Here is a 21,999-nt window from a genome sequence, read left to right as displayed (position 1 = left end):
GTTTAGCTCACGAGCTGGCTACATGAAGTCATCAGAAGATGATGCCGTTGGAATTGCAGCTCAAATTGGACAAAGTAAAAATCGAATGGCAATACCCTGATAGAGTACGGAGATTCCAAATTAAATCCAAGCAAACAAATAGATCGATGTCACTAAATCGGACCCCAAATAATTGGACAAATCGAATCCAAACAAATTAAACCACAAAGTAAGGTCGTGGTTTCAGCGACCTCCACAGCTCCGAGCTCGGCGGATCTGCACCTTCAGTTTGGGCGCGGGGTGGCTTAGCCCATGGTGACGGAGTGGCGAGGTGCCTGCCGTCACTGGTGGGAGCCCGCATGAAGCAAGCCGATCCACCATGGAGGAGATCCTGCCAGAGAGCGCCGCTTGCTCCGCGAGTGCGCAAGGCGCGCGCATGCACAAGAGGGTGGTGTCAGGCTGCTAGCAAGGGAGGGAGGAGGACGAGAGGCAGGGGAGAGAGGGGAAGGGATGGGGCGGCGACTCCGTCCAGTGGCGGCGCGGGCGAGGAACGAGAGATATCGCGAGCTTATCGATGTCAAAATGCATGCGTGCAGCGTGTGGTGGCCCTGGTGGGCTTCAGCGGTGGTTCATGTAGGTTTCTAGCGGGCTTGTAAGCTTGTTGTTGTTGGGCTCGTGTATTCACACTGGGCCGTTGTGACGTTGGGCCATTGCCGACCTGCTGCTTGCGCTCGCTCGTTGGGCTCACGAGCTGCTCGCGAGCCAGCTCGAGCTGGCTCGTTATCTACAACGAGTTGTAAGCTGAGCTCGGCTCGTGAAGAATTTCTAACGAGTCGAGCCGAGCCGAGCGACTAACGAGCCGAATCGAGCGAGCTAGCGAGCCACGAGTTTTCCGTCCAGCCTTAAGCGCGGCTGAACCAGTATAAGCCTTCTAGAAGCCATCATAGCAACAGAGCCTGCTGAGCTCGTGGCCTCTGCCAGCTCCGCATTTCGCTTACAGCTTGGTGCTGAGGCTAACTTTTTTTTTAAGAAATAACTAAAATGGTCTGGACTCAATCCACGAACAAGCTATATCATTCCGGTTTGATGTTCACGGGCAAATTAAAAGTCCAAACAATTATATATATATATATATATGCAGTTCCAAAGGTGTTCATTATTGGAACATAGTTAGGTGTGTGTAACACCGTAAGCGTGAGTTTTTGTTTCCATTTGTGTCGTGTTTGGATAAATAGGTGATGTCAATGAATATTTTAACCTACTATTATTATGGACCCATAATGGTTTATGCAACTTTTTCCTAACTTTCCATAGATCCCCATCTTCTCTGCTTCCGCTTACCCTAGAACGTCACCGAGCTACTCTACAGACACCGCCATTGATGGTGTTTGCCACCAGTTGCCTACTTCTTGATGATCCACTATAATGTTCCACCACAAGCTTTCCTCTTGCAGAGCATTAATTTCTCCCTTGCGGTTGTATTTACCGCACCGCACATGCCCACCTAATATACCCCACCACATGTCTACCCATCTGTCACGAAGGTTGCATCTATTGCACCGCATGATTTCATCTATTCCCATGATCCTTGTATTATGCCCAAGACATGACCCTCCCTAGCACTTTACCAACATGTCTTTTCCCCCTCTCTCTGTAACCGTGTGTTTTCACCTATGTGTGTGTTGTGTTTAGATCAATAAGTGATGTTGGTGACTATTTTGAGGACTAGATTTACATAGATCTGAAACCTCAATTTGGAAAACCTAATGATTTATTTAACTCATCATCTACTGAATTACATAGCTTCCACAGATCCTCCTGTCTCTATGCGTTCGCTTACCCTAGCTATAACGCCGTCAAGTTATTACTCTACAATCTCCATTGCTAGTTTTGTCTACCGTTTGCCTACCTCTCGGTGATCTACTATATTCTTTATACAATACAATCCTTCCTTCTATCAAGCATTTATTTCTCCCATGCGCATATGAGACGTGAGCCTACCTAGCACTCCGTCCGACATGCGTGTTCATAAGTGTAACTGTGTGTAAGCGTGTGTTTCTTGTTTTCTTGTGTGTTGTGTTTTGATGAATAAGTGATGCCAATGAATATTTTGAGCCCTCAATTTATGATGATCTCAACCCTCCATTTGGGGACCATAATGATTTACGCCACCTATCCCCAACTAAATTATATTGCTGCCACGTATACCTATATTCTTTGCTTTCACATACCCTAGAATGTCACCGAGTTACTCTATAGTTGCCATTGCTAGTGTTTGCTGATTGCCACCAATTGCCACCTCTCGATGATCCATTATATTCCTCATCCAGCACAACCCTTCCTCTTATCCAGCTTGAATTTCTTCCAAACGATTGCATGTGCCATTCCACATGTCCACCTCATATGTTGCACCGGGTGTCCACCCATCCGTTGTGAAGGTTGCATCTACTACACCATATGATTCATCTTGTCGCATGATACTTGTAATCCATCCGAAACGTGAGCCTCCCTAGCACTTAGTCCGACATGTGTGTTCATAAGTGCGAGTGTGTGTTTTTTTCCCGTGTGTGTGATGTTTCGATGAATAAGCGATGCCAATAAATATTCTAAGCCCTTCATGTAAATATCCGAACCTACCATTTGGGAACCATAACGATTTATGCAACCTTTCTCCAACTGAATTATACAGCCGTCATAGCACTCCACCTGACATGTCTTTTCCTAGGGGTGGAGTGTGTCTTTGTGTGTGAGCGCGTGTTTTCATTTGCATGGTGTTGTGTGTTGATCAATAAGTAATGCTAGTGACCATTTTGAGGATTTGATTTACATAGATCTGAACCCTTAATTCACGAACCCTTATGATTTATGGATCCTTTCCTCAACTGAATTATACAACTGGCACAGATCCCCATGCTCTCTACTCTCGCTTATCCTAGAACGTCGTCGAGTTACTCCACAGCTGCCATTACTGGTGTTTGCCACCAATCTCCTACCTCTCAATGATCCACTATATTCTTCATCAACATAAGCTTTCCTCTTGTCCAGCATGAATTTTCACATGCATTTCACATGCAGTAGCATTTGCTACACCGCGTGTCCACCTCTTATGTCGCACCGTGTGTTTTTACCCATTCGTCGTGATGATTGTATCTACTACACCCACATGATATATTTTATCTTGTCGCATGATCCCTGTGTTTAGGGACGGGCATTCGGGTAATTCGGGAAATTCAGGTCGGGTAGTTCGAGTATTTGAAAATTCAGGTTTTCAAAATAGCTACCCGAACTTCACCCAAAATAAAGAATACCCGAATTTTTGGTACGAAAAAATCAGGTTTGGGTTCAGGTTTCCTGAAATATCCAATAAATTGTATTCCTATGTCCTCAACCGCCACCATGTTATGGCCACAACTATAATAGTGCATGGGATGAAACAAAAACACATTTTAATATATCACATACCAATGTACACATCAAACAACAAGCAAATCCATAGATCAAACTAATAAATTTCGCGACATTTACAACCTACTAGTGCATAATCTAATGGCTTTTTAGTATAGTTCAGGTAATTCAGGAATTCGGGTACCAAAGTTGAATAATCGAACTTCTCGAATTAAATTTGGGTTTCTCAACTTCGTACCCGAAATAGTGATTGGGAATATCAGGTTCGGGTATTTTAGGATCGGGTCGTTAATTCAGGTTCGGGGTTCAGGTTCGGAAAATTGTGCCCACCCCTACCTATGTTATGAATTCCTGCAGGGGACGGAGACGAAATCCCCCATACAAGGGTTTGTTTGGATAGAAGAGGATTGGAAAGGAATGAAGAGGATTGAGTTTAAAATGAACAATTTCCTCTCCAACCCCTCTCGTTCCACCTTCAATTTACTAGTATCAAACAAGGCCTAAAGTATATGCCCAAGTAACATGGCCTAAGACACCCGACAATTTGTGTGTGTGGTCAAACTTAAAGAAAGGAATTCATAAAACAAACACCCCCGGAAACTTAAACGATTCGGCCTTGTTTAGTTCCAATTTGGGAGTGCCAAAGTTGGGAGTTTGCCATAAATGCGCAACTGTAGCATTTTCGTTTGTATTTGTGAATTATTGTCCAAACATTGACTAATTAGGCTCAAAAGATTCGTCTCGCAAAGTACAACAAAACTGTGCAATTAGTTTTTGATTTCATCTACATTTAGTACTCCATGCATGTATCGTAAATTTGATGTGATGGGGAATCTTCTTTTTGCATAGTGTCAAAGTTGGGATTTGGGGGGAACTAAACATGGCCGAAGCCAACCTGCGAACAATGTATTCGTGATTGCGTGACCATGTCTCCGGAGTCCAGAATACATGTCTCGTGGAAAGGAACGGATGACCATGGGCGATGCAGCGAAATCCGGCTTTATTGGCCTGATGACTCCGGCAAAGCCATGCTGCTTGATTGCCGGCGAGTTGACCCGGGCGGCAGCTTATTTGCTTTGCCACCTGGCATACACGCAGAGGCAGAGTCACCTAGTTTCAGTGGAGGTTTCATCAAGAGTTTCATAACATTAAATAGCTCACATGCCACGTCAGCAATTATACGGTTTTATGGTCAGGGAGATTGCCTGGTCTGCTGCTGAAAGCCTTAAACCTTTTACACTACGAGTTAGGACCGAAATTTTTTTTGGAAACAGTGCACTGAAAAAGGATAGGAGTGTCATTCTATGTCATACGTCTTCAATGCAACAAAACCATTCCTGGTGCAGGCAGCTAATTCCAAGTTTCCAATTACAATGTTACATCCATATCGTGCACGTACGCTAGAATCAATGCTGATTTATTTCTCCTGCGAGGTCAGGTTCCAGATCCTGGATATACACATCGCTACCATGACGAGCCAATTGCCTTTGACAGAAACTTATCACGAAAGAGATAGTGCTGCAAATCTGCGTAGAAACTGGGGAACCACGGCCATGTGAATGTGATTCTAGCATCCGAACGAGACCAACAATAGCCCATCATGCCTGGCCTGAACCACCTGCACCGCCCTTCACTACCTCATAGACCGCCGAGAAGTCCAGGTCCCCCAGCCCCAGACTTCTGGCCTTCTTGAATGCCTGTGATCGAAAAATGGTGGTGTCATGTGCCTTCACTCAAACCCTGTGTTTTGTGAGGCGTAGCACAAGTCGAAAGGGAAGTATGGCGCACCTCGTTCGCAGCTGCAGAGACTGGCATGGAGACGGCGTTCTCATCTCCCAGGGCCAGAGCTAACCTCATGTCCTTCTGCTGATGTTTCAGAGGGAACGCAGGGTTGTAGCTGCCCTGCAGCATTGCGGGCCCCTTCAGCTTGAACATTGGGTTTGCGATAGCGCCGAGGTCCTTTTGAAGTCAAGAAATAAATATGCTGTTATTCAATGGTGACAAGGTGGATTCTCAGGTTCACAGTAATCTCAGAGACATGGAGTGTCATACCAGGACATCAAGAAGTGCCTGGGGGCTCAACCCACTTTTGTCGGCCAAAGAAAGTCCCTCGGACAAAGAATTCATCATACTGCACCAAGAAACGTAGTTGTGATCAGTTAACTTACAAACCACAAAGGTAAAGAGGCACTAAAATGTGCTAACAGCAGAAAGGGGTTGTACGCCTCTGAATGTGCAACAAGCATCTCAACAGAATCACATCTGAAAGAGAAGGCCCACAATCTAACAGACACGGATCAGGAGGATTTGCAGTACATATGCTATTCAGCACATGAAAGGCTCAGATTTGCAGTAGCAAAAACCTCTATCATGTGACAAGAGTTAGAAAATCATTATCATTAAATAGTAAGAAAAGGAGAAGGATAAGCTTCAAAAACATTGCAACATACCAATTATGTCTTCGACTGACATCCCAGTGATCCTTAACAGTTAACAGTAGATTATACAGAACAAATGAGCATATATAATTATTACTCTTAGGTGCTCCCAAGTCCCAAAATATGTATTACTCTGTTCTTTTGTACTTGTCGTCCTAAAATGCATGCATTGCACATTATGATCCACTAACATAAACAGAAGTACTAAGATTTGTCATGTCACAATGATATCAGTAGATTTGCAATCATCAGTACTTGAATGTCTGCATTTTCAGTGCTTTGATGTCTATATGCTTTTCAGCTGCCCAAAATAAACACTCACCTTCCCATGACCATGTTGACCACAAGCTTCATCTTAGCTCCATTTCCAATCTCTCCCAAAAAGAACGACTTTTTCCCAAGTACATCAAATGCAGGAACTATTTCATCATACAATGTCTGTAAAAGGAAGAATCAAATGAGCGAACAAGATATGGTAGGGGTATGGTTAGGCCATACGTGGTGTTATCTTTTGGCAGGGCAGAGCTATTTATATCTGATAAGTTACAGGTTATAAGTAACATGCACTGGTGACTTTCCTCCTTTAACAAACATATCCTGATCCAAAATTTGTGTACAATTATTAGAGGCTAATACATGAACCATACCTCCTTAAACTACAGTGATTTGTTTACTCATTCTCTGTTATGATCGAAGTAAACCCAGATACAGGGGCAAACATCATTGACACTAGAATGATGAAGGAAACGTTTGATCATTAGAACCAAAAGCAATTAAACAATAGCATAAGTCCTAACAAGAACTACAACTGAACCCAAATGTAGCCAACTTAATTATTTCAAGGGAAGAAGGATAATGTCACATTAGAGGTTTGGTGAAGTACCATAAACTAAAAATGACAGCTAGTTGCAGCAATAGTCATAAAGGATCATCTTAAAGTCAGAACGCAGTGAATAACCTTGTCCCCGGCAGCAAGAATGACCAATTGACCATCTTCAGCTGGCTTCTTGCTCCCTGAAACCGGAGCTTCAACAAAAGCTCCGCCTTTTTGTTTAACTGCCTGAAAAAAATGATCAAAGAAGAACAAATCTCAGTACACTATTAATAAACCTTATCCATATGGCAACCCTGGTGAAAGTTATAGATATTTAAAGTAGGGAGGATGTAAATCTGCTACACATGCTGTGTTCATACAGTCTATGAATAAGATGCTATGGAATTCATCTCAGACTAAGCACAAGTTTGTACTAGTTCATACATCGACACATGATGGTGTACCTATGCCTACAGCATAAAACGGGATTTCCATGTAGAACAGATTTATGACTAAGCAGATTTGACAGGAAATACCCAATGGTATGCAAGGAAATTTAATTTTTCTTCCTTGCCTCCAATTCCATATTTCCTTCCTCATTTTGTAACTCTATTAGTGGAAAATACAAAAAAAAGGGTGGTAAATGTGCATACTTTAACAACCACTCCTCCTCATTCTATAACTCCATTAATGAAAAGAAAAAAGAAAAGATTCGATGTACTATACTATCTTAGTTTCAAAATGCCTAAGAATGATTAGAAGATGGGAATGCACATCAAACCCAAGGCAGATTCGATACGGTGGTAGAACACGCACTTATAATTATAAGCAATTTGGGACATTCCAGAAGTGTCATCATATTACCATATCCAGTGGTGAGACCGTGCAGAGAGATCAAGGGACATGCCAATCGTTTATGTTGCATTGACATCCATAATAATAAATGATATAAATAACAAAAACAACGATGTAAAGTTTTGTCTGTATTGCTCAAATTTTCAGAAGTTGCCTGATTTCGTCCCTAGCAGCCTTCCAAGTGGCAATCCATACACCCAGACAGCCAAAAGATCATACCATCTACCAATAAGCGATCAAATAGCCCTTAACAGAGTATGTAGGGCCGCATTGGCAACTGAACAAAAGCTTATAGTCTTGTAGACTGTATGCACAGACTAGAGCTTTTGTTTTGGGGGAATACGAAACGTAAAGGTACTGAGGGCATGACTAATTACTCAAAAAAGGAATCTAAAGAAAAAATAACAAGCACTTGGGATGATACCTCACTAATCTTGGACGAAGTCGCGGCATCGACAGTGGACATGTCGATATAGCCTTTGCCATCCCCGATCTGCTCGAGCACGCCATCCTTGTCGAAGACAACCTGGATGGAAAAGAAAGGGGGTCAGAAATCGATTAAGCATTGCAACAAAGGTGCCACGAATCGTGCGCTTACGGATAGGGCGGCGCTGGGGTCGGAGAGCATGGCGATGGTGTATCTGCACTTGGCGACGACGGCGGCGGGCGTCTCCCCGACGGTGGCCCCGAGCGCGACGAGCTCTTGGCACTAGGAGAAGAGGAGGTGGCCATGGACGTCAATCAGGAGCACGAGTGGGCTCAATCGGACGGGAGGGGACGGATTCGGATTGAACGGCACAGCATAAAAGAGCAACGGCGCTTTCCAGGAGATACCTTGGCGAGGGTCCGGTTCCAGACGGTGACGCGGTAGCCGTGGCGGAGGAGGTTGGTCGCCATTGCCTTCCCCATGATGCCCAGCCCCAAGAAACCGACCTCCATCTCCTCTCCTCTCCTCTCCTCTCCTCTCCTCCGTGTGCGCGACGCAGCAACCGCGGGGATACACTTGTGCGCGATCCAGAGCGCAGCCGCCAGCAGCACAAACCCTCTCCCCTCCCTGCCAATCCTCGATTTCTTTACATTTTTCCTTTTTTATTTTATTATTATATGGATCAATTTTTTGTCGCTCTCGTTAACTTTCCCCCCAATCGGATCGGACATTTGTTGTGGCGCCAGGGTCTACGGAGCTGGAGCGCCGCGCGGCCGTCGACGGGTCGTTGGACGGCCGGGATGCGGCTGCGGCCCGACGGAGCCACCCACCTGTCAGCAATCTCCGGGCTCGGCCTGGATGTGTGGTAGCCTGGTGGGTGCACGTGCACCACACAGCACTAGCTCGCTAGTCGCTACCTTCCGGTCGGTCGCTTTCGCTGCCGGCATGGCCGAACAGCGCGCGCCGAGACGACGCCGTGGGCTTGTTAAGCCCATTGGGCTTCGAAGAGCTTTTTTTTTTTGGTGGAGGAAGGAGGAAGGAAGAGGCCGCGTGTTTTATGGTAATTAAACCGGCCCAGTTGATGGCACCTCTATAGTCCGAATCCTGCCTTCAAGCTCGGGCAGGAGATTGGACCACGTCGCCTGCTTTCTTTAGCCGTCGGATCGCTAGCAGAGATTGATCGAGCCGTTCAACACAGGGTAGGATTTCCAGAGCTTTCTCGAGCGAAGGTCCCTCCCCAGCCACGCACCAACCGCCTCAACCTACTCCGGCCGCTGGGCTCGAGCGGACGCCGCCTCCGCCTCATCCTCCACGTTTGCGCCCGCCCTGCTCACCTCCCCCGCACGCCTCCTCTTCCTTCTCACCGCTGCCTACTCCTGGCGCTTGAGGGAAATTAAGAATTTGTGACCTGTTCGGCTGGACTTATAATCCGGCTGAAAAGCTGAAACGGCTGATTTGTTGTGAGAGAAAAATACTGTTCGGTAGCTGATAAGCTGAAGCGAACAAGTTGTTAGGACTTGGGACCGACACCTAAAACTGAACTAACCGAGATTAATTCGGTCATTAAGGACTTGGGACCGAAATTATGATTGAAAAATTATACGCACCCAGGGATAGAGTTTCTGCGGCAGTGCTCATCACCCGACAAAAGAGGAAGTTACGAAGACAGAGCCTGGACCTGGAGCCATATGCTGCGACGACCCGCCAAACTTAGGCCCCGTTTGGTAGGGCTTCTCAAAGTGCTTCTCCACCGGCTTTTGATGAAGCCCTACCAAAGGGTCAATTTTAAAACGGCTTCACCACCAAAGCCGAGGAGAAGCCGCAAAACGGCTTACACTAGAGAGGAGAAGCCGAAAAAAGTGGCTTCACCGGCTTCTCCTCTCTCTCCAAGCATTAAGTGATCATAAAATTACATATATTGTCATTGAGAAGCCGTTTTACCAAATATTTTGCAAAACGGCTTCAGCTTCACTAAAAAAGCCACTCCACCGAAGAAGCCGAAACCGAAGCCGTTTTATGAGAAGCCGAAGCTGTACCAAACGGGGCCTTAAGAAGGTAAAGAGCAGTACGTACGTGAGCAGCGCAACACGGCACGGCGACGCGGGCTGCTCGTTCCAACTCCAACAGCGGAGTCGGTCTCTGTCGTTCGATCACTCCCGCGCCCGCAGTCCGCACGCGTGGAAACGAACGTGGAATGGACGAGATGAACCACCAGTCCACAGCAACCACTGCACCGCCACCACCCACCCACCCACCAAGGTACGTGCAGAACGTGTATTTGGAGGACGCTGCTGCCCACTTGACTGCTTGGAGGCATCGAGATCTCTCTGACCAGTAGCAGCCGTTCACTTCATCATACACATGCATGCATGGCTATCGTCTCCAAAGTCCATAGTAGGGGCCGGGTATCCCATCTTCTCTCATCCAATCCGCTCTCGTCACGGCCGCCGCCCCTCGCCAAGTCACTGGTCACCACCAACTCCGCGCCCTTGCCATGATCGTCGTTGTACCTCTCTTTAATTAAAAAAAAATCGATGTAAGTTTAGGACATCCGTTCCAAAAACCGACTATTCGTCATCTTAGTTGCATAGTTAGAATTGTAACATTTTTTGTTAGACGAATGGATTATGTATTTATTAAAAACCGGACAAAGTATTAGTGGCTCCGTTCCGCCCTAGCCCTTGTTTACTTCACCCCTAACTCCCAACTTTGACACTATGTAAAAAGAAGATTTCCCGTTACATCAAACTTGCGGTACATGCATAGAGTACTAAATGTAGATGAAATTAAAAACTAATTGCACAGTTTTGTTGTACTTTGCGAGACGAATCTTTTAAGCCTAGTCAATGTTTGGATAATAATTCACAAATACAAACGAAACGCTACAGTGTGCTACAGTGCCGGAACAGTAATTTTGACACTCCCAATTTTAACAACTAAACAAGGTCCTAGCGTTCAAATTAACTGGCCACCATCTGTTGTGCAGTCAAGTCAAGTCCACTCTTGGCATTCTTTTAAACTAACCTCCAGTAGCTGGTCAATAATGTTTGCTATGCTACTTGCGCGGGAAGGAACAACCGTTTCCTGCGGGCGCTGTCGTCGGACGCGCAGCTCGTCACGGGCGGTGACCACTCCCTCCATCATCTGTGCAATAATCTATCTCCATCTGCAAAACCAACACATGCTTGCAGCGGTTGATGACCAGCTCGCGATCGATCGGTGGATCTACGGTCTTAGTTTTTCCCATGCATGTTCGGGTAACGGCGCACAAGGCCCAGTTGCCAATTTGCCATGATGCCTGCCCTGTAGTCGTCGTCCTTTTTTTTTTCTTTTTTTCTTTTTGCGAAAGTCCTTTCTGCGTGTTGAGAGCAGAAGGCGACCGGATCGTAGCTTATCATCAGGCACGTCCACGGTTTGCGTTAGTCAATCCACATAGTTACTTCATCAGATAGACCTGCTGAAGGCACCTTGCATACCTGTTAGTTGCTCCTCCTCCATCTATGCCATCGCATTGACCTGGCAGATGTAACTGAAACAATAACTCATTTCTTTTTTATTACTTGCATTGACCTGCTAATTAGTGAAATAAGCTAACGAGGCATGCATACATAAACATGTACTACCTCCGTTCCAAATTATTGGTCGTTTTAGCTTTTCTAGATACATGGGTATCTAGATGTACTAAAACAACCTATAATTTGGACGGCAAAATGATTCGTTCGTGCAGGCAGTTAAGCTCTGAGCATGCAGTTCAGACTTCTGACAGGGACGGCGCTATTCCGATCCATGACGGGCCGGGGACGTCGTTGCTTGGTTTCCTTGGCACGCGTACGCAGGTCAGGCCCCTAGTTCTGTCTCCGTCCATGCCTCCAACGGATTGATCCGACGCATCCCATCTGATCCCACTGCGAAACAAACGGAAGCCTCCAACGGCCGGAAGCCTGATCGATGGTTCTTCTTCCCTGACACCCGCGGCGCTGGCTTGACTCAGTCGGTCAGTTCATGTCCGTTTTCGCGACGTCCTTGTCGTCTAAACTGTCATCAGGTTACCCGCATCCAAAAGGAAACACCTCACATCGGTTTCATGGGCTTCTTCTGCGGAGAAAAAGAAGTGCAGAAAATCTCACGGATGAACTTGCGAGGAGTCCAGTTCTCAGTTACAGGATAATGCAGTCTGCAGAACATAGACACCAATCATCCATGGATAGGTCCTATGTGGAGTACGCGTGGCCGTGGCCGTGGCGCACACCGTTTACTGGCGACCGATCTTGTCAAAACAAAAGAACAAACCGCACGTTTCCATCGGGAAGGTCTCGAGGATACTTCATGCTATTTTTTTTTCTCACAACTTGACCGTGTCTTTCTTTCCAACTAAAAAAATCCCAAGTCAACATGGAAGACTTAGCTACCTTCTCGCTGAACGAAAAACATGGAATTGAAGACGTAATTAACCATGCTGCTAATGCTATCGTGGTTGCCACTTCTATATAAGGATGGCGCCAGCTTTTTGACATACGACGAGAGGTTAGGGACAACAGGGACGGAGCGGGTTAGAGTTGAAGAAGAAGCTAGCTCTTGCCGGCCATGGCCGGAGGAGGAGGAGCCAAAGGCGCCGCCGGCGGGTCGGAGATCACGCTGGAGCACACGCCCACATGGATCGTCGCGTCCGTCTGCTCCGTCATCGTCGTCATCTCCCTGCTCTTCGAGCGCCTGCTTCACCGCCTCGGCAAGGTATATTTCTACCGTCCGATTAACAAGCACTCCTACAGTAGTGTATATATTCTCCATGAACAACACTTCTAATGTGTATCCTCTGAATTGCAAGAACAGAGGCTGTCGAAAAGCCATCGGAAGCCGATGTACGATGCCCTCCTCAAGGTCAAAGATGGTTAGTTGGCAGGCAAAATTCTTCTCTCCATCTCTGCGGCACCTCCAAAAAAAAAAAAAATTTCCTCCGTTGCCTCAAGAACGTGCGTCCACTTCTAGCGGCCGGTTTCCTGCTGACTGATCGTTGTGGTGGTGCAGAGCTGATGCTGCTGGGGTTCATATCCCTGATGCTCAACGTGGTCCAGGGCACCATGCAGAAGATATGCGTCCGGAGGAGCGTCATGCACCACCTCCTGCCCTGCCCGCTGCCGCCGTCGAAGCTCGCCAAGACCACCGAGCACTACGGCGCCACCGTGTTCACCGGTGTCCTGGGCAGCACCAGGAGGCTCCTCGCAGGTGGCGGCAAGAACAGTGACTACTGCCTGAACAAGGTACGTGCGTGTCCGCTTTGCTTCGCCGGACGGGATTCCCGTGACAACTGACAGCAACCGACGTTTAACGGAACAGCGATTTAGAACGCCTTGACCAGCTTCGGTTTCGCCACGTGTGATACTCCTCGGTCCCTTCAGAAAAATAAAAGTCATCTTCTGCAATTAAATATTGAGTATTTTGATTCTGTTTTATCTGAGTACACGACGTTTCCAAGTAATGTTTTTTTTTTCCTTGCGGCTATTGTTTTGTTAAGGAGAACATGTTGCCATGTTCCTATCACTACTGCCTTTCATCTTTCGTGGACAGCTCGCTCACTCCTCTGTTGTCATATATTCTACAGGGCAAAGTTCCAATCCTCTCTACTGAAGCCATTCATCAGCTACACATATTTATCTTTGTCCTAGCAGTCACGCACGTGGTTCTCAGTGCTGTTACAGTTATTCTTGGAGCCGCCCAGGTATTTAAAACGTGCAACTTTGTGTTCAGCATGAGTTATCACACTCTTTTTTTTTTCTAAACAACTTGTTCATTACCGTCTAGACAAGAAAATGGAAATACTGGGAGGAGCAGATCCAAGAAAATGGCGATGATAGTGGTATGATACACGTACCTCCTAGTCTAGCAAGTAATTAACTACGCAGTTTCGTTGTTGAAGCAGTGATAAACCGCATGCTCATTATGTGTCATTGGGTCAAAATTTGTAGGTCCTCAAATGATCAAGCATGTGCAAGAATTCAAATTTATCCAATCTCACTTCAAAGGTCATGGAAAAAGATGGGGGATTTTCGGTTGGCTGGTATGTTACTTCCCATGTGTTATTTTTTAATGTTAGCGCATAATGTATGATGTTAACACACCCACTGAATACAACCAATACTAATTACCCTTTACTTCAGCGCTCGTTCTTCAAACAATTCTATGGGTCAATCACTGAGGAGGACTACACAACCCTGCGACTTGGTTTCGTCATGGTAGTCACAAATACACTCTCTGCTGCTTTTTTTTTTGTCATAATATGCCATATTATATAGAAAAGATGTTTATATTTACATGCTTGCTTTTTTCTAGAAACATTGTAGGGGGCATCCAAAATTCAATTTTTACAATTATATGCATAGAGCACTGGATGGTGATTTCAAGAAAGTTGTTGGCATAAGGTAAGCTACCCGGCCAACATGTATATTAGCTTTCATATAGTCTATTAACACTAAATATGATGAATGCTGAGCTAATGCACATATTCTTTTGTTGCAGTTGGTACCTTTGGGCTTTGCTTATGATATTCTTGCTATTGAATGTTCATGGTAAAACTTATATGCATAAATGAGTATTACTTCTTATTCTTTATAGCTAAATAAGATACAGCACTTTGCAATGCTGTTTTCATACTTATTATTTTATCACATACAATTATTGAACCTATATTAAAAAAAATTATGCCTTATGTGAAAAAACTAACGCTACTCTTTTTTTGTTGTGGTCATAGGATGGTATGTCTACATATGGTTATCGGTAGTCCCTTTCCTTGTAAGTAAACAACTATATTGTAATTCAAATACATTAATATATGCAAATTCTAATTGTTGGACCTAATAATAGTCTAGAAGCACTAATCATGCACCTTATGCTTGTTCATAGTAAAATGATTGCTTCATAGTAAGATAGATCTAACATGTTTGATGCATCTTCTTCGTTACAGGCACTACTTGTGGTTGGAAGTAAGTTGGAGCATATTATCACTGAATTGGCTCTCGAGGTTGCCCAAAAGCATACGGCAATAGAAGGGGACCTAGTTGTATCTCCCTCAGATGAATTATTTTGGTTTCATCGGCCTAAACTAGTCCTTCTGTTGATCCATATCATCTTGTTCCAAAATGCATTTGAGATTGCATTTTTCTTTTGGTTGTTGGTAAGATCAATAAACTCATACCCTTGATATATATATCCTACCAAGCATCAAGTATTGGTTATAGGATAAAATTGCAATCACATGATGGATCATTCTTTTATAGAATTTAACATTGAAATTATCATGAATAGCTGATGCAATATTTGAACATATATAGAGAGCATCATACCAAACATGATTGTCTTGATTTATGTGAAATCGGAACTATTTTAACACTCAACAAACTTTGCAGGTAATATACGGGTTTAAATCATGCATTATGGGAAAACCAGCGTATGTTATTACTCGACTTGTGATAAGGTATCTTATAAAAACATGTCTATTAACAACTTTTTAACTTGTAGCAAAACATGAACTCATATTACTTTTATTGTTATTTCAGTGTCATCAGCCAACTCCTATGTGGTTATAGCACTCTACCGCTCTATGCTATCATCTCGCAGGTACGTTGACTAAATTTATTTGGGTGTTTAAAATGAATTCATATTATTTGCGATGCACTTGTTGTTCCTTTGTTTTTGTTTTAGTGAATTGACCACTTTGGATAACACTTACTTTTGTTAAATAAAACATTAACATGGTTATAAAGTGATATTATATCCTCTTATCAATGCCATACATGCATATTTGACTACTGGTACAATATTGGATTGTTAATGTTCTCTAACTAATCCTATCTAGTATTGATGATGATTTTATATTTTTTATTGATGAAGATGGGAAGTTCATTCAAGAAAGCCATGTTCGATCAAAATATATCTGAAGGCCTCACTAATTGGGCTCAAAATGCTAGGCAACGGAAAAGAATGCCAGCAACAAATGTAGGTGATAGTTCACCAGATGGTGAGGGAATTCAAATGGTGAATGCACGAAGAGTTTCAGCAATGGAGGAAGGGACTGCTAGGCTGGTCTAAGTGAATGGATGATTGCACTTGCTAATGTATATTTCATAGATAATTGGAATCATATTTTTAGATTTGTTGATAAGTTTATTGCGAATCACTTGGAAATTTTGATTTTTTTAGTAATATAGCTAAAGTGCTACCATGTTATAATTCCATTTGGGTGTTTTTCCACCCGACCCATGAGGTGGGAGTCTATTGTAGAAAGGAAAAGGAATGAAAGTGCATGAAATTGAAATGCTATATTGTCTCCTTTCCTATTCAATTTGCACCTCCAACCAACTAGAGTAAGGATAGACTTACCTACCATAATCAATATTTACGGCTTCTCCTGTGGTGTTGGATCTCATGATGTAGTACCCTCATTTTCTCTCATGTCAAATTATAAACAACATGATTTTCATCGCCCTAGTCTCTATTATAAGCTCTATGCTGCTTGTAGGTGATGTTAGTATTGGAGGGTAAGATCATTTTCTTACAGAAATTGCTGATAGGCAAGGCTCCAAAATTCTAGTAGTATATTTGAAATTTTTATGCATGTATAAAGTGTGTCATGGTAGAGAAGTCCATAAAAAGACAAGGAAGGAGTGTAGAGGTGGGTTACAAGACTTTGAATCAACTTAGACATGAGGTATGTTGAATGAAAAATAATAAAGAGTGTTTGATGACACAATAAAGTCAAGCGGGCCAGGATGATGGAGCTCTTTGAATGGATGTATTAATAGAGATTCATTTTGATGATACATCCTATTGACGCTTGTTATGGACACACTTTTAGTTCTATTTAACTAGTGTTTTCATGCTTAATCTTATACTAACCCGTCATTGGCACATGAAATAACCCCATTATTGCATGTGTTGTATTTTGGAGTATATTGCATTATGACATAATCAAGGGGGTTTGCATAAAGAGCTTAATGGATATTTGGATATGGGTCATCGAGGGAAGCCAGCACGAGGAAGGAGAGGACTAGAGGGGCCAGGAAGGGCCAGGAAGGGCCCAGGCCAATGGCCAATTCCAGGGCCCGGTCGACCTCCCGTTTCTTCAGCGTGAAGTCTACGATGATGTCTAGGGTTTTTTCACCGACATTGACCCAGAGCCGCCGCCTATGGGAGACTTTATAAATACCCCCTCATGAACTTCAAGGAAGAGAGAAGGGGAGAGAGAGGAGAAAGAACCACGTAAACACCATCCACCGCTGCCACAAGGAGGAAAAACGGAGAGAAGATTGGATCTATAAGAATCCACACGAAGCAAAGCACCAGAGGAGGAAGGAACCTCCCAAGCCGATCGGCTTGGAGAAAGCACCACGTAAACACCATCCACCGCTGCCACAAGGAGGAAAAATGGAGAGAAGATTGGATCTATAAGAATCCACGTGAAGCAAAGCACCAGAGGAGGAAGGAACCTCCCAAGCCGATCGGCTTGGAGGTGCCCAGACCGATCGGCCTGGGGCTTTTCTGCACCTGTTCGTCGTTGTCTTCAGTCCAGTTGATCTATAGGGCGATCTTTACCTAGAATTCTATCAACATGTGTAAGATCATGGGGTAAAATCTCTGTTTGTCCTCGGGGTTGTATGGAGATCTTGATTTGTAATCGCTAAACCTCTTATTTAAGATCTGTTTGTTATTTATCATATCTTGATGATGCTCCTTGATGTAATGGTTGGCCAGTGCTATTTTGGGTTGCTTATTTGCTTACATAGAATGATCATCAAGCTGTGCTCTTATCATTCAATATTTGAGTACCCTCGTGTAGTGAGAACGTGCGAGAGGGAAAGTGTTGCGTATAGTTCACATCCACTCACAATAACACTTAGATCCAGTACTTTCATGCATGGTGATTACATCTACAAGTGATCTTAGATCCCTAGGATTAGCATTTTATCAATCTTATTTGCATTCATACTCTCTATCTGCTTTAATCTAAGTCACTAGTTATTTTGTTAGATCAATCTTATCATATACAAAGAACCTTTAGTTACATAGATTAGTGCTTAGTTAAGCGAGCAAATTCACTTGTTCCACAAATTGATAAACCTTGGGGGATTACTCTAAGGGAAGAGCTACAACTGATCCGTACGCTTGCGGTTCATAAATTGATGTATTAACTACTGTCAACAAGCTTTTATGGCACCGTTGCCGTGGAACAAGTCTGTTTTGCTACGTTTAACTTTGTATTAATTTTTTGTTAACCTCTAACATCCAATTTTTTATCTAGAAAATAAAACCTTGGTTTTTTTGTGTCTCGATGGCTCTATTCAATCACTACAAGGAGGAAGGAGAAAAGTCTCTAAGGGACTATGCAATTCCATTAACCGATCAATTCGACATGCAGAAATCCGACTCAGTGCTTGCAGCCAAGGAGTACATCTTGGATAAAGGAATAATTGACATGGCTGGAAGTAACCCTTTCCAAGTAGTGGAGACTGATAATCCATATAGACACATTGAGTGATTCACGATGCTATGCAACACGCTACAACAAGAAGGAATTCTGTCAGCTTGGTTCAGGTGGAATCTATTCCCGTTTTCACTTGCATGTGAAGCGAGACGATGGTATGCAGAAGCTTCTTTCGATGTGAAGGGGAATTGGAAGACACTAATGATAAAGTTTTGTGGGAGATTTTTCTTTATCATCAAACTTCAGAACCTTCGAAAGGAAGTGATCATGTTTGTGCAAGGAGAAGATGAAGGAATAGATCAAGCTTGGGACAGATTCAACAGACTACTCGAACAAGGACCTAAGCTTGGACTTTCAGGTGATGTGTTGTTGCATACATTTTATTTTTCACTAATCCAAAAATGTCGGGAGTTTGTTCAAATGTGTGCAGAGGAGACCTTATGGAAAAGACACTCAGGGAAGTTGCTCAACTTCTACAGAAAATTAGCAGAGGAGCAGCCATAAACAGAGAATGTGATAACTATCAATCTAGGGCACGAGAGCAAGGAAGTTAAGGACATATACTTGCTGGAATTTTCAGAAAAGAACTCCAGAAGAATGAGAAGGAAGAACATGTGGTGCAAAAAGAAAAAGACCAGCACACATAAAGGAGGAACCTACCTGGTGCATCAAAGACGACAAACCAGAAACATCAGAAGCTCGAAGCTTGGTGAATGCAAAACCCCTGCGGGAGTTTGAACAAATGGATTGGATTCCTATCGATTTCAGCGAGATATTTGATAAACATAGGTTATATGCAAATCAAAAGGGGTCAACCAGCGCCATAGAGATGGATTTTCCACCAGAGACACACACTGGGTATGTGCTTGACAAGGAAACAGCTGGAGAAGTCATTCAAAAACTTTTCAGCGAAGAAGAAGTAGACCCAGAATACATTGTTGAAGTAAAGAGAGTCATGGGAGTAAAACCTGAAGCATCACCTTTCACCAACCCAGCGCAGATATACGCAATTGGGATCAATCAAGATGAGGGAGCACATTTGCCTACACCACATATCGACTGCATGATCAATGGGAATATTATCGACAAAGCACTCTGTGATATTGGAGCACATGTAAGTGTCATGTCTTCGAAACTTTATGATAAACTTTTCAGTAAGACTTTGCAACTTGCTCCAACACCAATTAAATTGATCATGGGAGATAGTAGAATAACCAAACCTTTGGGTGTGCTTAGAGATCTAAAAGTTGATATCTCAAATAAATCTATACCAACTAATTTCTTTGTTATTGATGCTTGCTATGATAAACATGATGATATAATCCTTGGTAGACCTTTTCTTAAATTGGTACATGCTGTGCTTGATGCAGGAGAAGGCAAAGTAACAATTAATCTTGATGGTGCCAAATATACTTATGATTTTCTGCCTGCATCTCAGAAAAATTTGCATCTATCTCCTGATAACGAGGAGGTAGAAAGTGTATGCTTTGCTGAAATTTTAGGGATCCTTTATTAAGAGCAATGGAAAATAATGAGGATGGCCAAGATAACGAATTGAGAGAAGCAACTAAAGCATTGTCACCTCAATATGGAACTCTGGAGGAGGGAAATTCGAAGATATTGGAGAATTGATGCAACAAGAACCGGAAGCACCAGATGTTGAGCAGAAGCCGTTGACGGGGATAGATCCCCAGTACCCGCAAGGAAGAAGTCGGACTCCTACTAGGATTCCCCTATAATCTAACTAGGACTCCTACTAGGACTCCTCCTTGTAATTCGACTAGTTCTCCTACCCCCTGGAGTATATAAAGGAGGGCAGGGGTACCTAGATCGGCAACTCACCTAAGCTCACAAACAAGTGCAACTCGACACAAGTTCAATACAATCAACACACAGGACATAGGGTATTACGCAATCTAGCGGCTTGAACCTGTCTAAATCGTGTTCCTTGCATCACCATCGACTCCTTGATTCTCAACGACACCCACCGCACAAAAGACCACCTTGTTGTTGGAGGTATGCCCTAGAGGCAATCATAGAGATGATGATATTCCATTTGTATCCATGATTTGTATATTGTGTTTATTGAATATCCATTAAAGGCTACTTGAATTGATTTGCAATTATATGAATTGTATGTGAAACTCTTTACTTGTATGGTTATTCTAGAGTTGTCCTTAGTCGGAGTTCATGTGAGGACACATATGAATATTAGACTAGCACATGTATTAGTTGATGACTATGTTTCACAAGTCATGGACATGGAGATGTTGAACTAATAACGTGGATACATGTGGAGACATGTGCTAGGACTGACCCAACACGAGAATTAGTTCTCTCTTTAAACAACATATACGCTTTGTCCTTAGACCTGAGATTGTCGCATGTATTCTAGATGTGGATCGACCTACTTAGGGGCTATCAAATGCTACGCCGTAACAGGTTAGTTATAAAGGTAGCTTTCGGGTTTGTCAAGAAGCATGCTATGAGACATGGTCAATCAAGATGGGATTTTCCCCTCTCTGATTGAGGGTGATATCTCTGGGGCCCTCGAGTGATCGGATCCAAAAATGCATGGCCATGCTACGTACGGTTAAGAGTTAACCTACAAAGGGATTCCGAATCACAGGATCGAGAAAGAGCGGTCGGCTTGAAGCTAGACCAAATATCGTGAGGCAAAGGGAACAACATGTATTTTATGTTGTGATGGTTCGTAACCCATAGGGTCACACACTTAAGGGGCTGGAAGCCCAATTCGGATGTGATCCGAGTTGGATTAGGTTTAGAAGTACTAATGGGCCTTGGACCCAGAGGCCCGTTAGGAACCTCTATAAATAGAGGGGTGGGGGTGCCCTAGGGTTTACACCTTTTGGCGAAACACATCTGCCGCGCCTCCCACACCCTCGCCTGTTGCAACTCGCGGATCTAGCAATTCGGCTTGCGACGCTTCCTCCCTGCACGTGTGGATACCTTGGAGGTGTTGCGCCTGCAGCACTCGGACGAGCTGCCGACGAGCCACGACGAGCCAACGACGAGCCGCGGCACAAGGGCGATCTTACTGCACGTGGACGAGCTGCTGAGGAGCTGCTGGACGTTGACGTGATCGACTACGTACGACTACGTTGATCGACTATGTTCGACTACGTCGATCGTCTTCACTACATCGACGCAAATCTACATCTTCCGCACCAGTAGTGCGTCGAGTGGTAATCCCGTGATCCTTATACGGTAGTTCTTCCTAGTTTTACGCGGTAGAAATTTTGATTTGCGCTAGTGTAGCCTACCTCGTGTCCCAACAGGTACTCCCTAGGCGTTCGCTTTTCAAAGTGGGCCAACCTTCATCTTTGGCTCCTGGCTTTGTATTGCTGACAGTGTTGGATCCTTTCAACGCTGCATCATCAACAACCAGGAGAAGAAGCATCTCGATGAAAACTCCCTTCGACAAGAAGTAGAAGATCTCATCGAGAAAATCAACAATTTTGATCTGATCAAACACCGAGTTCGATTACAACTCGGACTCGTCCACAGCTCGGATTAGTCTACGTGAGTTGGCAATCAAGTCACCACGCAAACCGACTACACCTCCAAGTCATGTTCCATTCGGACT

The 21,999-nt window shown here is 44.0% G+C and overlaps 2 protein-coding genes across 2 annotated transcripts; one reads left to right on the top strand and one right to left on the bottom strand.

The window, feature by feature from the left end:
- Window positions 1-4,663: 4,663 nt before the first annotated feature.
- LOC101752734 (glyoxylate/succinic semialdehyde reductase 1) lies at window positions 4,664-8,568 on the bottom strand. The gene is made up of 8 exons (XM_004952685.4): window positions 8,326-8,568; window positions 8,090-8,200; window positions 7,916-8,017; window positions 6,781-6,882; window positions 6,145-6,260; window positions 5,437-5,515; window positions 5,173-5,343; window positions 4,664-5,081 (listed from the first exon to the last, which is right to left on the bottom strand). Exons 1-8 carry the CDS (start codon window positions 8,428-8,430, stop codon window positions 4,983-4,985), a joined length of 885 nt encoding a protein of 294 aa, XP_004952742.1. The 5' UTR covers window positions 8,431-8,568; the 3' UTR covers window positions 4,664-4,982.
- Window positions 8,569-12,356: 3,788 nt separating this feature from the next.
- On the top strand, window positions 12,357-16,253 carry LOC101753145 (MLO-like protein 1). The gene is made up of 14 exons (XM_004952686.3): window positions 12,357-12,649; window positions 12,749-12,806; window positions 12,944-13,176; window positions 13,518-13,634; window positions 13,718-13,772; window positions 13,882-13,973; window positions 14,074-14,148; window positions 14,246-14,334; window positions 14,432-14,481; window positions 14,664-14,704; window positions 14,877-15,086; window positions 15,319-15,386; window positions 15,469-15,529; window positions 15,803-16,253. The coding sequence occupies exons 1-14, from the start codon at window positions 12,503-12,505 to the stop codon at window positions 15,998-16,000; spliced, it is 1,494 nt and encodes a 497-aa protein (XP_004952743.1). The 5' UTR covers window positions 12,357-12,502; the 3' UTR covers window positions 16,001-16,253.
- Window positions 16,254-21,999: the final 5,746 nt, after the last annotated feature.

This window comes from Setaria italica, chromosome I (genome assembly GCF_000263155.2).
Source record: "Setaria italica strain Yugu1 chromosome I, Setaria_italica_v2.0, whole genome shotgun sequence".
Lineage (NCBI taxonomy): Eukaryota > Viridiplantae > Streptophyta > Magnoliopsida > Poales > Poaceae > Setaria > Setaria italica.
This window is presented reverse-complemented; position numbering and strand designations above follow the sequence as displayed.

What these genes read in the sequence shown, in the direction of transcription:
- LOC101752734 (XM_004952685.4), bottom strand. Translation starts at nt 8,430, where the DNA reads ATGGAGGTCGGTTTCTTGGGGCTGGGCATCATGGGGAAGGCAATGGCG. An exon ending in CTTCGTCCAAGATTAGTGAG is followed by an intron (nt 6,883 to 7,915) that starts GTATCATCCCAA and finishes CATTTTTTTCAG; the next exon opens with GCAGTTAAACAAAAAGGCGG. An exon ending in AGGCACTTCTTGATGTCCTG is followed by an intron (nt 5,344 to 5,436) that starts GTATGACACTCC and finishes TGACTTCAAAAG; the next exon opens with GACCTCGGCGCTATCGCAAA.
- LOC101753145 (XM_004952686.3), top strand. Translation starts at nt 12,503, where the DNA reads ATGGCCGGAGGAGGAGGAGCCAAAGGCGCCGCCGGCGGGTCGGAGATC. An exon ending in TGCTTCACCGCCTCGGCAAG is followed by an intron (nt 12,650 to 12,748) that starts GTATATTTCTAC and finishes TTGCAAGAACAG; the next exon opens with AGGCTGTCGAAAAGCCATCG. An exon ending in CCTCCTCAAGGTCAAAGATG is followed by an intron (nt 12,807 to 12,943) that starts GTTAGTTGGCAG and finishes GTGGTGGTGCAG; the next exon opens with AGCTGATGCTGCTGGGGTTC.